This window comes from Oenanthe melanoleuca, chromosome Z (genome assembly GCF_029582105.1).
Source record: "Oenanthe melanoleuca isolate GR-GAL-2019-014 chromosome Z, OMel1.0, whole genome shotgun sequence".
NCBI classification, from domain to species: Eukaryota; Metazoa; Chordata; class Aves; order Passeriformes; family Muscicapidae; genus Oenanthe; species Oenanthe melanoleuca.
Genome location: NC_079362.1, coordinates 15,615,737 through 15,628,872, shown reverse-complemented (window position 1 = coordinate 15,628,872; position 13,136 = coordinate 15,615,737). Strand labels below are relative to the sequence as shown.

Below are 13,136 nucleotides of genomic sequence, written 5' to 3'. Positions count from 1 at the left end.
TCCTCATCATAACAACTGTAAAACATGTTATTCCAGAGGTTAGGTCAATAATGTTTCTGGTAGTCTACAGTATTCCAACTTTCTCAAAAAATACATGTAGTGTTTTAGCTTCTCCATCAAAACATTACTTCCTGTGTTTTAGTGGTTTTTATGTGAAACTAGATACTAAAAGTATGATTCCAGTGCTCCAAGTGTAAGTAATCCAGGCTTCCAACTCAAAGACCAGGTGTTAGATTTACTTTTTCCATAGGTATCATACAGCATACTGATGTTTCAACTCCACTTTAGACACCAAAACTGCTTTTATCTAAAAATAGATGATGCAAAATATAAAGTTTCAGAGACATATTGAGACGATAATCACTTCAACTTGATCATATGTTCACTACATCCCTGCCTCATTTATCTTACTCTTCAATATCCTTTGACATGTGAAAGCCCATTTCTTTTACAAGATCTAATTTAGATTGTCATGCAAAGGTTGCATCTAGGAAGTGCAGGGATTAAGAATAATTTAAAACCAAGACTCTTAAAAAGACTATTTCAAGCAGACAATAAATTATACTCATAGCCTCTATGTTTCAGGTATTTGTTAAACAAGCTCCTCTGCAAATATTTGTCTCAGCTAATTGAGATATATAATCAAGATATTTCTCTTTTACAACTTTTATTTAATGACATATGAATCTCCCTTCACACACAATAGGCGCTGTGTGTGTCACAATCTTTCTATTTTTCTCCTTTCACCATCATCTTTCTTTTCTCTATTTTAACAAAACCCCTTTTCCTATCATCATTCCAATTTCTGCCTTTAAATACAGCAATTTTAATGTATTCTGTTAAATTTTGGTTTTATCTTCAGTAATATTTTGTAACTGAATTTTGTATAAGTTAAGTTTTTGTGATGCTTGGCAGAATTTACACTCAGAAAAAAAGTGCTCCATACTTGACATGTAGACAAGAAGGGCATCATACTCACATCATCACTTCCAAACTTCAGCATCAAGGACCAAAAAGTCTCTCTGCTCTCCTGAATACATTTTCCACACTCAGACATTTGCACAAATTATAAACAACTACCTTCATTTTAACTCTGGAAATCTGCTATAGTGTGAAGCCTGAAGATAGCAACAGGATGATAGAATACAACCATTTTCTGGAAAAACCTTTGGCAGTTTAACTTACTTCCATTTCTTTTGTTTCTTTTCCCTTTTTTCTTCCTTTACTCTCTCTCCCTCCCCATCTCCCCACCTCCATTCCCCAGCCATCACTCAAAATTGAGAAGCAGCTTTTTAGAAGTATAAATTTGATTCTTAACTGTGACAAAAAGTGTTTCTATTTGAAAACTAAAACTGAAGTTAATACGAATTTCCACCACTGGGCACCAAGAAACAGGAATTTTCACCCTAGGCACAGAGGAACAAGAATCAGATTAACTTAAGGTTTATACTTCAAGAAGATTAGGCCACAGACAGCCAAATTTTCAAGGATATACCACGAGAAATATCCCACTGTTTGTAGCTACAGCACACTGCATCCTGCTGCCCCTGAAGTGTTTCATTTGCAGGGGACAGATCACTGTTCATAAAACTCACAAAAATCACAGTAAACCAGTAACATGAGTCCAACCAGATGACTGTGCTCTGACTGTCATTCATGGTCTCGCATACCATGTACAGAAAATTTTTAAAAATGCCCCTTCCTTAACTATAACTTTCACTCTACGTTCATTGACAGCTATGTTCCCAACTAAGAGACAAGCCCTAACTATGTAATAAGTACTGTTTACCCATGACAAGCTTATTTTAAAAACTTGTACTGGTTTAGGGTGGGGTAGAGTCATAGTGGCCAGGATGGTGTTGTGATTGGGATTTGCTCTGATGACACGACTGACAGCAGAGAGATGATTTTGTTATTTCTGAGCAGGATTTGCACAGAGCCAAGGCTTCTTCTGCATCCCAACCCATGAATTTTCTCATTTTACTCTTCTAATTCTCTTCCCCACCCCACCATAGCAGCAGTGAGCTTAGTGGAGATAAGCTGCTCACTGGGGTTGAACCACAACAGAACTAAATTCACCAAGCTGTGCCAGACATCCTCTTTGACCAGTAGAATTAATTTTTTTAAAGTTATTGCCTTGAGGAGTATATGAAAACTGTACCTGTGTTGAACATTTCCAGCATGAATGACTTCTGGTGGGACTCTCCAAGGGCAACTTATTCTTCCTCCAGGAAGCCGTTTGAAATCAAACTGGCAGCAGATTTTTGGATCCGGGCCACAGGTATGAGGAATATCATAGCTATAGAAAGGCATCATATGACAAAGAATATCTGTACTGGATCCCAAATCTGGAATTAAATAGAGTAAAACTTTAAAATAAACCCTCTCAGATTTGCCAAAAAACACATCCATGTTTTCAGTCCAAGGATTGTACTAGAAAGATACCACATCAAGCCAATTTCTTATTTTGAATATCCACATCTTGAATCTATTTTTTTATGTTCCTTATTTGTATAAAGAGGGTAAAAACAGAGATGCAACCAATATTGCAATGTTCTAGTGAAGCACCAGCTGACTGGGAAGCACAGGAGCAAATATGAGGTGTTTTTTACCCAGATGAAACTTGTGTTTTTCAGAAACATAGAAGTAATAAAACACATCTTTTATTCTTTGAGTGGATTAAACAACAATTTTAAAAAAACAAATATCAAAATAAAACAAAGAAAAAAAAACCAAAAGCCAATCACCCTGCTGTCACTGCCTCATTAGCACAATATTCGAATTAGCTGAAATATTCGTCCTCCTACACTTTATTTCACCATAGCAGGAGAAAGAAAAAAAAGTAAAAACACGTACAATAAATTTTCACCCCTTTTACTTCTCTTATATATACTTGCAAGAAATATGAAAGAATGGGGAAAAAAAGAGTAGGTAAAAGCAAAAATAAAAGTGAAAATAAAGGAAGATGGAATGAACAATGGCAATAGTATTGGTTTACTTATAGTGCCTTTCCTAACTCACAGATGTTTTCATTTCGCCTTCCATTATTCAACGAGGAAAAAAAAAGGAAGAAAAAAATCTCTTAAGTTTAGCTAGATGAAAGTTTTTTTAAACAGAATTGCAAGTTTAAAATTTTCAGGTCTAGACAAACTCTGTTAAATCTCTTCTGTAAATATTTCCACAGTACTTATTCAAGTTCTCTTCATATTTTATTTGTGTAAATTAACAAAATAAATTGACATAAAAAAGGAAGAACACATACCCCAGTTCTGTCTCCAAAAAAATTCTAGTGTCTTCTGTGTTGAAAAGTGTTTTTTAATTGAATAATGAATTCTCTGTACAAGCATATTGGAAAATCCTGCGCGCTTCAGAAGGTAGGCCATTGTTGGTGAATGCCCAAATGGATCAACTGCCCATCCAGACTTTGGTTTCACTCCTTTTGACAAAAGAAAAAAGTAAAAATGGAAGAAAGTTCTACTTTTCACTCAAAGAAAGTTACTCCTATAATTCAAATGAAAGTACTAAAGACAACATTCCAAGATGCTACACCCAGTTAAGCATCAAACCTCCTGCATAACCGTGGTATTATAAAAGCTAGAACTAAACAGTTAAACAAGAAAATCAAATATTTTAAAAGTAAGGCATTCTAAAAAAATTTAAAAACTAAAAATAGTACACCTTGTTGCTACACTGTTTCAAATTTGCATCAAACATCTTTATTTGGAATCATTAATTCATACACATCCTCTTTCACTTAAAGTAGTTTACAGATGCTGCAATTATAAAAGAAAGTTGAAAGAAAATGAATGGATGTGGATAGATAAATGTGGTAGCTTGCTGAAATTTCCCAATTATTTAAATAAGGTTAATCTTTTTAGCTTCAGAACTAATTTTTTGCATTTATTAGTTTGTTAATCAATAGAATTGTGTTGATTTATACTCTATTTTCCTGAACTTCATGCTAATAAATAAAGAAGCTACATGTAACTCTTGTTTAATTCTTCAACATAGTTCCATTGGTACTTTTACTGTCTTTCCAAAAGAAACACAGTAAGGAATGCATTACTTTTTTATTAGGTCTTCCCTTCCCCCTCCAATTATGTCAAGTTGTGTTTATGGAAATTGCAATCTAAGAAAAACAGTGAAAGAGCTTTCCAAAATAATTTCAGTTAATTGGATGAAATAATGTCAATTTATTATTAAAGTCACTGTACAAATATTTTCTACATAAAAAGGTTTCTCTCATGGAACTAAACAAAACAAAAGCCAGCAAAACAGTTCAGCCAAAATAATTGCTGCCAGTTATTCCTCAATTCTAGCATTGCTATGGGTTTAGGCTTTATAACTACTACTGCTGCTACTACATATGAATTTCTCTCTCTTTTTTTTTTTTTTAAACCCTTACAGAGAAGAAACTAATGAACACAGAGCAGGCAGAATAGTTCCACATAAAAGCAGGATCAATTTTCAAGTAGTTTTAATACTTTTGTCATGATTTTCAAAAAACAGAAAAGGCAATTAAAGACTGTTTAGACCAGACATGGGATCTAAAATTCAGCATGATCTAGTATTAATAAGTGGTTATGCCAACATAATATGCATGTCTTACATTGATCAACACAAAATGCTGTGGCAGAAAATTTTTCAGATACACCTGGTCCAGGAACTTTTATCTGCAAAGAGGAATGCAAATACCAGACTTGATCCCACAGCTCTTCCTGTAAGTGTTTAATATTTTAGGAAAGCTGAGTAAAAAGAATGTTCCAAGAACCTCAGAAGTTTTTTAAGTATTTCCTTATTGACTTCTTGTACTAACATAGTTGAATTTTAAATTAATGTACACACCAAGGTTCTTTTCTAGCCACTGGTGTCCTTCTATCATTTGGTCAATTACAGCGAAATAATGAGAAGAAGCTTCATCAGGCATGACCCATCCTCCTGTTACTATTTCGAATTGTCCATCTTTTATTAACCTGAAAAAAACATAAATCATATTTAATCTTTCATATGAAAACACACTCTTAAAATCAATTTCTTTATACTCAACAGGCATTTACCAGCAATGTGACTCCAAAATCTAAATTGTTTGTGTGACTTTCCCCACTGCACTACACTTCTTTAATCAAATAGGGAAAAAATGAACTGTTGAACAGAGTAATATTTAATGCCCTTGTGCAGCGAAAACCAGCTCTACTGCATGCATCATATTAGATTATTTTTAATGAGGAAGAAGGCTGTTTCCTGCACAGATTACAAAAATAAAATATATGTGCGACAGCACTGAAGGCCAACTGAGCAAGCTGCTTAGACACAGCACATTTCAAGCACTGCTAATATCTCCCCATCTTTGATCTAATATTCTTTTTAGAGTTTTAGAGAGCTGATAGATCTTGGAAGTTTATTGTATTCATAAAGGCTTCAGAACATCTTCCTCATTAAAATGCCTCTTGAAACAGGTCACAGGACAGCCCAGTCTCTCTATTGTCAGTGATCATAAGGAAGGCACTTCCAGCATCAAGTTGTCCCCACAGTTTCATCACTTACATTGTTCACCAGCATAGAAGTGTTTAATGAATTCAAGAAAAAAACACAGAGAACTTATTAAAACTTAGGCCACCCACGAGAGAAACAAAAAGCATGCAACAAAAATAATCTCAAGTGCAGCTTCTCCAAGTCTTCTCCAGTCTGAAGTGCAGCTTAGCCAATACCTGACTCCTCTGAAACGAGCACATAGCTCCCTAGTGACTATCATTTACTGTTTACTGTGTTCCAAGGGATATTTTTAATGTAAAAAACCCCACAGAGCTCTGCCATAATACTTACCTACTGCACATAATTTTTTTATAATGTAATCTTTTTACCTAGATCCCAAGATTTCCAACTTTACCTAACCTTTGCAGCTGTGAAGATCTCACAGACTTTATGCATACTGCAACACATGCATCTGGAAGAGGGGCATGAGAAGTAGGCCATCAAGGATGAGCTAAGAACCATCAGATCCTGTCTTAAAGCCAATAAAAATAAGAAAAAAGTCCCCACTTTTTGAAAATTCCAAACTAGATCCATACTGCAAGTTTATCCAAGGAGCCTGTTTCCTTGTCTCAATGCCTAGGCAATCCTTTCATTTCTATATTCCATTTTGACCTGTGATTTTAAAAAATATTAAGAAGAGCAAGGATGTAGAGTACATACGACTTTACATTAAATCAGTTGAATATTTATAAAACTTCTTTGTACTTAAACACAAAAGAAATTCACAAGTTTTATTTCAATTAAAATCTCACCAAATTTTCATATAACAAGGAAAAAAAAATACCATATATAAACAGCTAGTATGAAAGATTGTATATATTTTATTGTCAATTCCTTAGTGTGATTTCAAATAAAGATTATTATTGCTACTCCCTTACAATTCGAACATGATCATGGTTGTACATGGGAACTTTTAGGTCAAATGTTTAGGCAACTCAATTTGTCTCCACTTCTCTGAGCAGATTTCTATTTTGCAACTGGGAGAAAACCAAACCAAGCCCAAAACGTCAGAACTGAAGCAGTTGGTTATTTTAGCAATTCTGCATCACAAAGTGAAATCTCCATTTTAGAGTGTAGTCAAATACACAAAGTCTCAATACAAGATACATGGAAAAAAAGTTCAGTATTCAAACCTTTTAACAGCATCTTTCTTCTGGCTATCTATTCCGTCCCACCATTTTGAGAAGTAAGAAATCTCAGACCATATAAATTTTCTTCGGTTGTCTTCTTGCAGTTTTATAACCATGTTATTCAAAATGTGCTGTGTCTGATCTCTGAAGTAATCATCAAAAGTCTTCAGCCAACCTAGGAAAAAGAAAATATGAAATGAAGCCTGATTAGAGAACTGGCCTCTTAGACTCTTTAGAGAACAGTCTCTGAGAGAACTGGCTCCTTCTCACTCCCCAGAAAAAGCTAAGTAAAGACTGTTCTTAAAAAGCTGACCTTTAAATGCCATGGACAGCTTGAAGGGCTATATTTCCAAGGAGTTTCTTTTTACAAAGATTATGTTTTATTTCCTAAATGTATAAACATATGGAATTATTAAACTTTTCATTTTCTAGTTTTACAGTGCTTTGCATAGTAGAAAATTTGATCAACAGAATACATGGACTCAAATAATTGTGATTCAGTGAGATGCAAAGGAAAAAGAAATTTTAACCACATTTCCTGACTTTACAGTCTTACATAAAATTCTTTAACCTGTTCATAATACTTTGCATGAGAGACTATATGCATCTTTCTTCACAGAACCTGTAACTATAGCTGAAAAAATTAAGTCTGTCTGCTTATTACTTACTGTAAAGTGTCACATTCCTACTTCTAGCAGCTCTTGTCATGCATGCACATTTTAAGATTTGTGAAAGTTTCCACACTATGTGAAGACTGCACTGCAGACAAATACTATGCTTGTAATTCCATTCTGGTTTACCAATTCAGTTCTGCAGAGCCACTGCCATTCTAATAGTGCCAGTCTGCTTATAGAATACAGGATTAGACTGTTATAAAATAACATTATAGTGTTTCGAGGAAGTTACACAAATGCAGAAATTTCTACTACTAAAAATAACTCTCAGGTTTAATTAAGAAAAAACTTTGTAATTATATAAAGTCAGACTATTGACCTAGAAAAGATATATTATACTTCATTCTAGGGATACAAAAAACTCAAAGATTATTCTTAGGTAGATGGAGAGCTACTGTTTTTAATTTGCAAAAGAAGAAATATAACTATAACACTCCAGAGAAAAAGTTCTAGGTCATTCTTTATTTCTTTTACAAATGTTTTGCATCTAGAAGACTCATTACCTTTGTTTCTGTACAGATAGACAAGTGGGATCAAATCTGTCTTAAAAGGGGAAACTACATTTTGCCAAAGTAGTTAATATGAGGGCCAAAAGTGTAAAATTAAAACATATTTTCTTTAGAGGAATGGAAATAGCTTGATAGAAAAAACAGTTGATTGTAAATTACTATTATGCAATAGTTTAAAGACTGAAAAAAAATGTGATGAGTAATCTGAATTTGTGATCAAATTTCTTTCTGACCTCTACCCATTTCAGTCTCGGTTGGTTTTTTTTAATAGACTTTTCCACTCAAAGAATTAAGATCACATAGCAAATTATTCTTTCTCAATTCTCATCTACTTTTCAACAAATCAAGGGAATATTTTACTGGTAATTACATTTAAAATGTCCACATGTATTAACTACCAGTTTTTAGCTTTACATCAGAAATTTTTCTGCAAGAGACAGTATCATCCTAGCACACAACTAAAGGAGGATAAATTAAAACCATCCTATGATATTCCTGTACAGAAATATATCATCATAATAAACTATTTAAAAATATTTTCATATTGCAGCAATAAAAGCAAATTTGCACTAAATTAGTCTTCTGAAACACTCTTTAAAAAGTAAATACACCAGCCTAACTAAAACACCAAGTTAAATGTCAAAGTAGTTGACAAAAGAATACAGTATGATGTAGGAAGCATGGTGTTATAAATGAAAGATTGTTTTGCTTTAACACTCAGTTTATTAAGCTAAGGAAGATTGTAACATGGTTAACACATGGAACTGAATACACACCAGAGTCCTTGGAATTTCTACAGGTATTCACAGATTTAGCTGAAAGCCAACAGAAATCCCTCTGAAATGTAATTACCATACATCTATGTATTTATTAATTGATGAAAAGAATATTCTGAATATATTGAATAAATTGAACAGGGCCTACAATGATCACCTAGTACAACTGCTTGACCACTATGGATTGACCAGAAAAAGTGTTATTAAGGCATTATCCAGCTGCCTCTGAAACAACCTCCTCAGGAAGCTGCAGAGAGCAATGAGGTCACCCCTGAGCCTCCTTTTCTCCAAACTGGAGAAACCCAGACTGCCCAGCTGTCCCTCACTGGCCAGCCCTTCCAGCAGCTCCACTGCCTGCTCTGGGTGCATCCCAGTGCCTTCTCATCCTTCCTAAAGAGCAGTGCTCTAAACCCAAGGACTTATAGGGACTCTTCAATTTTGCTTGGAGACCTGCAATAAGAATTAAAAATTAAAAAAAAAAAAAAATAAGAAAACCAAAAGCTAAACAAAGCAATGGATAAATCAATGTACGGTTGCTAGCTAGATCATTATTTCACTCCTCAGTCTCTAATATAACATAAAAATTTACAACTCAAGCTTATTCTTGTGCTTATCTACACACTAAGAATTTGTTCCCAGGCTGAATGAAAAGTTGAATAGGAAACTTTCAATACAAAGACAGTTTACACAGGGAAAAATTTCAGTAGTTTAAAGCTGCAATTACCAAGACTAAATATGTATTAACAGCAAAATAACACTTTGTGGTTTAAATGTACACAAAGTTCTTTGTCAACATAAAAATCACAGGATCACAGAATCACCAAGGTTGTAAAAGACCTCTGAAATTATGAAATCCTCTGACTAACCACCACCTTATAAATCATATGATGACACTGAGTGCTATGTGCAGTTTTTCTTCGACACCTCCAGGGATGGTGACTCCACCATTCCAATATTTAACAATCCTGTAAACAAGAGAAAAAATGGTACTGTCCTTCATACTATTATGCTAGGTTTGACTTAATGCATATTGAGGACTTTGCCAGCTACTTTCATTTTCTGCCAGCCTATGTGATAACTACACAGGGTATACACTGTTGAGCTGCTTGCCTTTTGATTCTCTCTCTCATGCTTTTCCTCAAAAGTGTGGAAACTTACTATCACCCCCCCCACCTCTGCGAGATTTATCATCATTATGCAGCTGTTTATTTCCTTGATTATTTCCCCACTGTAATGTAAATTTACTTGACTTGACAGCAAACTCCAAGAATTAAATCTGAATATCAACACAACTCATTGCTCTGCAAAAAATCCTGAAATATTTAACTGATTTGCCACTATTCCTGTCTACATTTTCAAGTTCAAATTCTTTCTTGAAGCTCCTTTCACTAAAGAAATGCAGCCTTGTGTCTTAGCATGGTTGACACAGATGTAGGGATAAAGGGAAACTTTCAGGACAAAATCAGAACAGGAGCTGACAAATTAACATTATTCAAAAAGTTACTTTATTAAGCAAAAGCACTTAACAATTTGATTATGACAAGAATCACAAATCCATATATAGCAAAAGTATTTAGGTACTTCTTACATATACCTGCAAGACTCCTGGGGTGTTTTTTTTCACATTTTCATTTTTTTTGTTGCTGTTTAAAATTAACTGTTGAAATAAAACAAAATCGGCTTTTCAATTGCTTACTTCCACCCTCCAAGGTTTAAGAGAAAATGTGACTTTAAAAAATTTCTTGTTTCTGATTAAGTCTATTTTAATGAAGAGGCAGATCTCATGAATTTCTGAAATATTATGCCCATATATACTAGATTAATGCATTTTTGCTAGAAGTTTGCATCTGTGATTTACTTTTCAGGAGATCATAATTAATTCCACTGAGTCTGAAATTCACACATCAGTGAGGCTTCTTGCAACACAAGAAACTTGAGTAATTCATTAATTTTATGCCAGTATTAAATAAACCCATTAAGTTTCAGCTAGCACTATACAGCTTTCCAGAAAATAAAAGCATCCTCTTAGCAAATACATTAGTGGAACTTTAGTTCTTGATCTTTAAAATGTACATCCAGGTTAGTAAAAATTATCAGTAATTTTTTTTTTTTTTTTACATTTATGCTTGATTCTCAGCTAACTAGTTTCTGTGAGAAGACACAGTTAAGCGACTGTTTTGATAGCTGAGGATGCAAAAAAAGTATCATAAACTGTGAGGATGTCCTTCTTCTTAATTACATCCAAGCTCCACATAATGCAACAGTAAAACAAAGTTTTTTCATAAAACAAAAACAGAAAAAAAAACCCCACCACCAACAAAAATCCCAAACAAACAAACAAAAAAAAAGGACATGTAGTCACAACTTCTTACCTCTAAAAGAAGAGCTCTAAAGAACTTAAGCATTGTGTGCATATGTTTAATTGAACAGGCAATGGCAATAAGGCAAATACTAAAAATAAATCCAAAAGCTAAGTTTTAACTTACATCTCAGTATGCACAATTACACATGAAAATAATTTGGCATTAGCTCCTTTGTAGATTCAGCGTTTTTAGGTCCCTTATTTTAAAGTAGAGAAAACAGTTTTTTTTATTTTTAATTCAGAAGAACTGCATCATCACTCTATGATGTAAAATACAGAACAAACACACAAATTAATATTTTATGGATGTTTCTGACATAACACTTCAGTGCTAATTTTACCAAAAAGTATCTTTTCAACAAAAATGAATGACTCATAGCCAAGACTCTGAAATAAAACTTGAAAAAAACCTGATGATAAGGCAACCTCAAACTAAAACAAAAGTTGTGTAAGATTGTTTCTCATTTTTCTGTTTCACATAGTCAAATCAGAGAAGGAAAGTCCTCTGAAACATTCCTGTGTTAAGGCATTCATTCTAATTTGAAAAAAATTAGGTACATGAGCTTGTTCCAGCAAAATATGTAACAAAATAAAATAATTTATGTAGAAGGAGATACACTGAAATTAAAAAAGCATGACAGTGTATATACTTTTCCAACAGCATACCATAACTAGTAAAAGATCTCTGCTTAGGTTAAAACAAGAATTATTTGATTTATCAGGCTTAATTTCCTAACTGTAACTAAAAATTCAAATGATTGCACATTTCACAAAAAGTAAAATATGCCATGATCTGCGAGATACTACCCAAATTATAATTAGACTTCTTATATTTTAAGTCCTATGCAATATCTACTTTTGCTTTTGTACATATCAAATCTGCTGCCATCATAGTTAAGATGGAAAGGAAATTTCATTTGAAAATGAAATTTTCATTTGAAGCAGTCAAAAGTGTCCTTTCTGTAACAGTCCCGTCAATTTTCGAAGGAACTGCACCTCTTCTGCAAACACAAAAATACTGAGAAATAAGCCAGGAATAAAACTCAAATTTCCCTCATTCAGCATGTCGAGAACAACTCATGAGCTGCCCATTTCTTGTATTTTGGTGGGTCAAACAACAGTTTAAGCAATCTGTGTTCCAAAGATGTCAGGAAAACTAAGAAGTCAATACAAAAATGTCCAGACCCAGTGAACAGAAAACATATGTGAAACTCCGTGTTGTATTAACAGCATCAAATTTTATGGTCAAGTTTTCTTTTATCTTAACACTGACTTAGGTATATGTAGATTTCCTCCTGAGAAATGGAGACTGTCTTAAATAATAACAGGTGATTCATGTGAGTAGTAGTAAGGCAAAGTTACCAGTGTTTTACATAATTGATGGAGTGTTAAAAAGTAGTGTTGAGTTCTGACCTATGTGCCCATACACTTGCACATGGGTTGAGAAGCAAGAGAAAAATCTACTTCAGTCACTTTCGATTCCACTTAAGTGCTGCTTATACTAGATCTGTAACCACCACATTCAGCAAGGAAATGCTCCTATCTAGTACACATATATGTTAGAAAGCTCAAAAGTTTCAATTCTTAAATAGTTTAATGAGAAGTCATTACCAAAATCATTAGAGATCAATAAATGCTAGAGATGTCTGTCCATCCCTCCAGTCATATCCAAGCCTCATCTTTCAAGTCCATCTGTGCTGATTGACAAACTCATCATCCCTGAGCAGAGCTCTCCCCTCTGTATTTCAAGTGCCCCCTCGACTTGAGGCAGCCACAAAAAGCACAGTCAAAGCAGGTGAGAGCCAACACAAGGCTCAGCAGGTTACATGATTTCTCCTTAATCTGCTCCTGACAGAATTGCACCTACCTGTGACAGCTACAATCTCACATAACAACCAAAACTTCTCTCCATGGTTTAAGATTAATCTGCACTAGATGAGTCCTCCAAAAATCAGACATGATACTAAGGTGCTCCAAACTTTATCAGCTGCCAGCAACTAAAGGCAATTGTGTCACCACCGATTGAAAGTCTGAAGGGGACCCACTCTCAACACTTATTTCCCAAAATGGGTAAACACATTAACTACTTCAGAGAGAAGCACAAAGACCCCAAGTTTGCAGGTCATGGCTAAATTCACACAGAAGCAGCTAAC

General features: G+C 34.2%; 1 protein-coding gene across 1 annotated transcript in view; it reads right to left on the bottom strand.

Moving 5' to 3' along the window:
• The window catches only part of MAN2A1 (mannosidase alpha class 2A member 1), a 106,952-nt gene that overhangs the window by 69,311 nt on the left and 24,505 nt on the right, over positions 1-13,136 (bottom strand). The window contains exons 4-7 of the mRNA XM_056513838.1: positions 6,666-6,837; positions 4,846-4,973; positions 3,263-3,436; positions 2,162-2,348 (exon numbers count right to left, since the gene is read on the bottom strand). Of these exons, the coding sequence (XP_056369813.1) occupies positions 2,162-2,348; positions 3,263-3,436; positions 4,846-4,973; positions 6,666-6,837 (661 nt within the window). The remainder of the gene's footprint in view (positions 1-2,161; positions 2,349-3,262; positions 3,437-4,845; positions 4,974-6,665; positions 6,838-13,136) is intronic.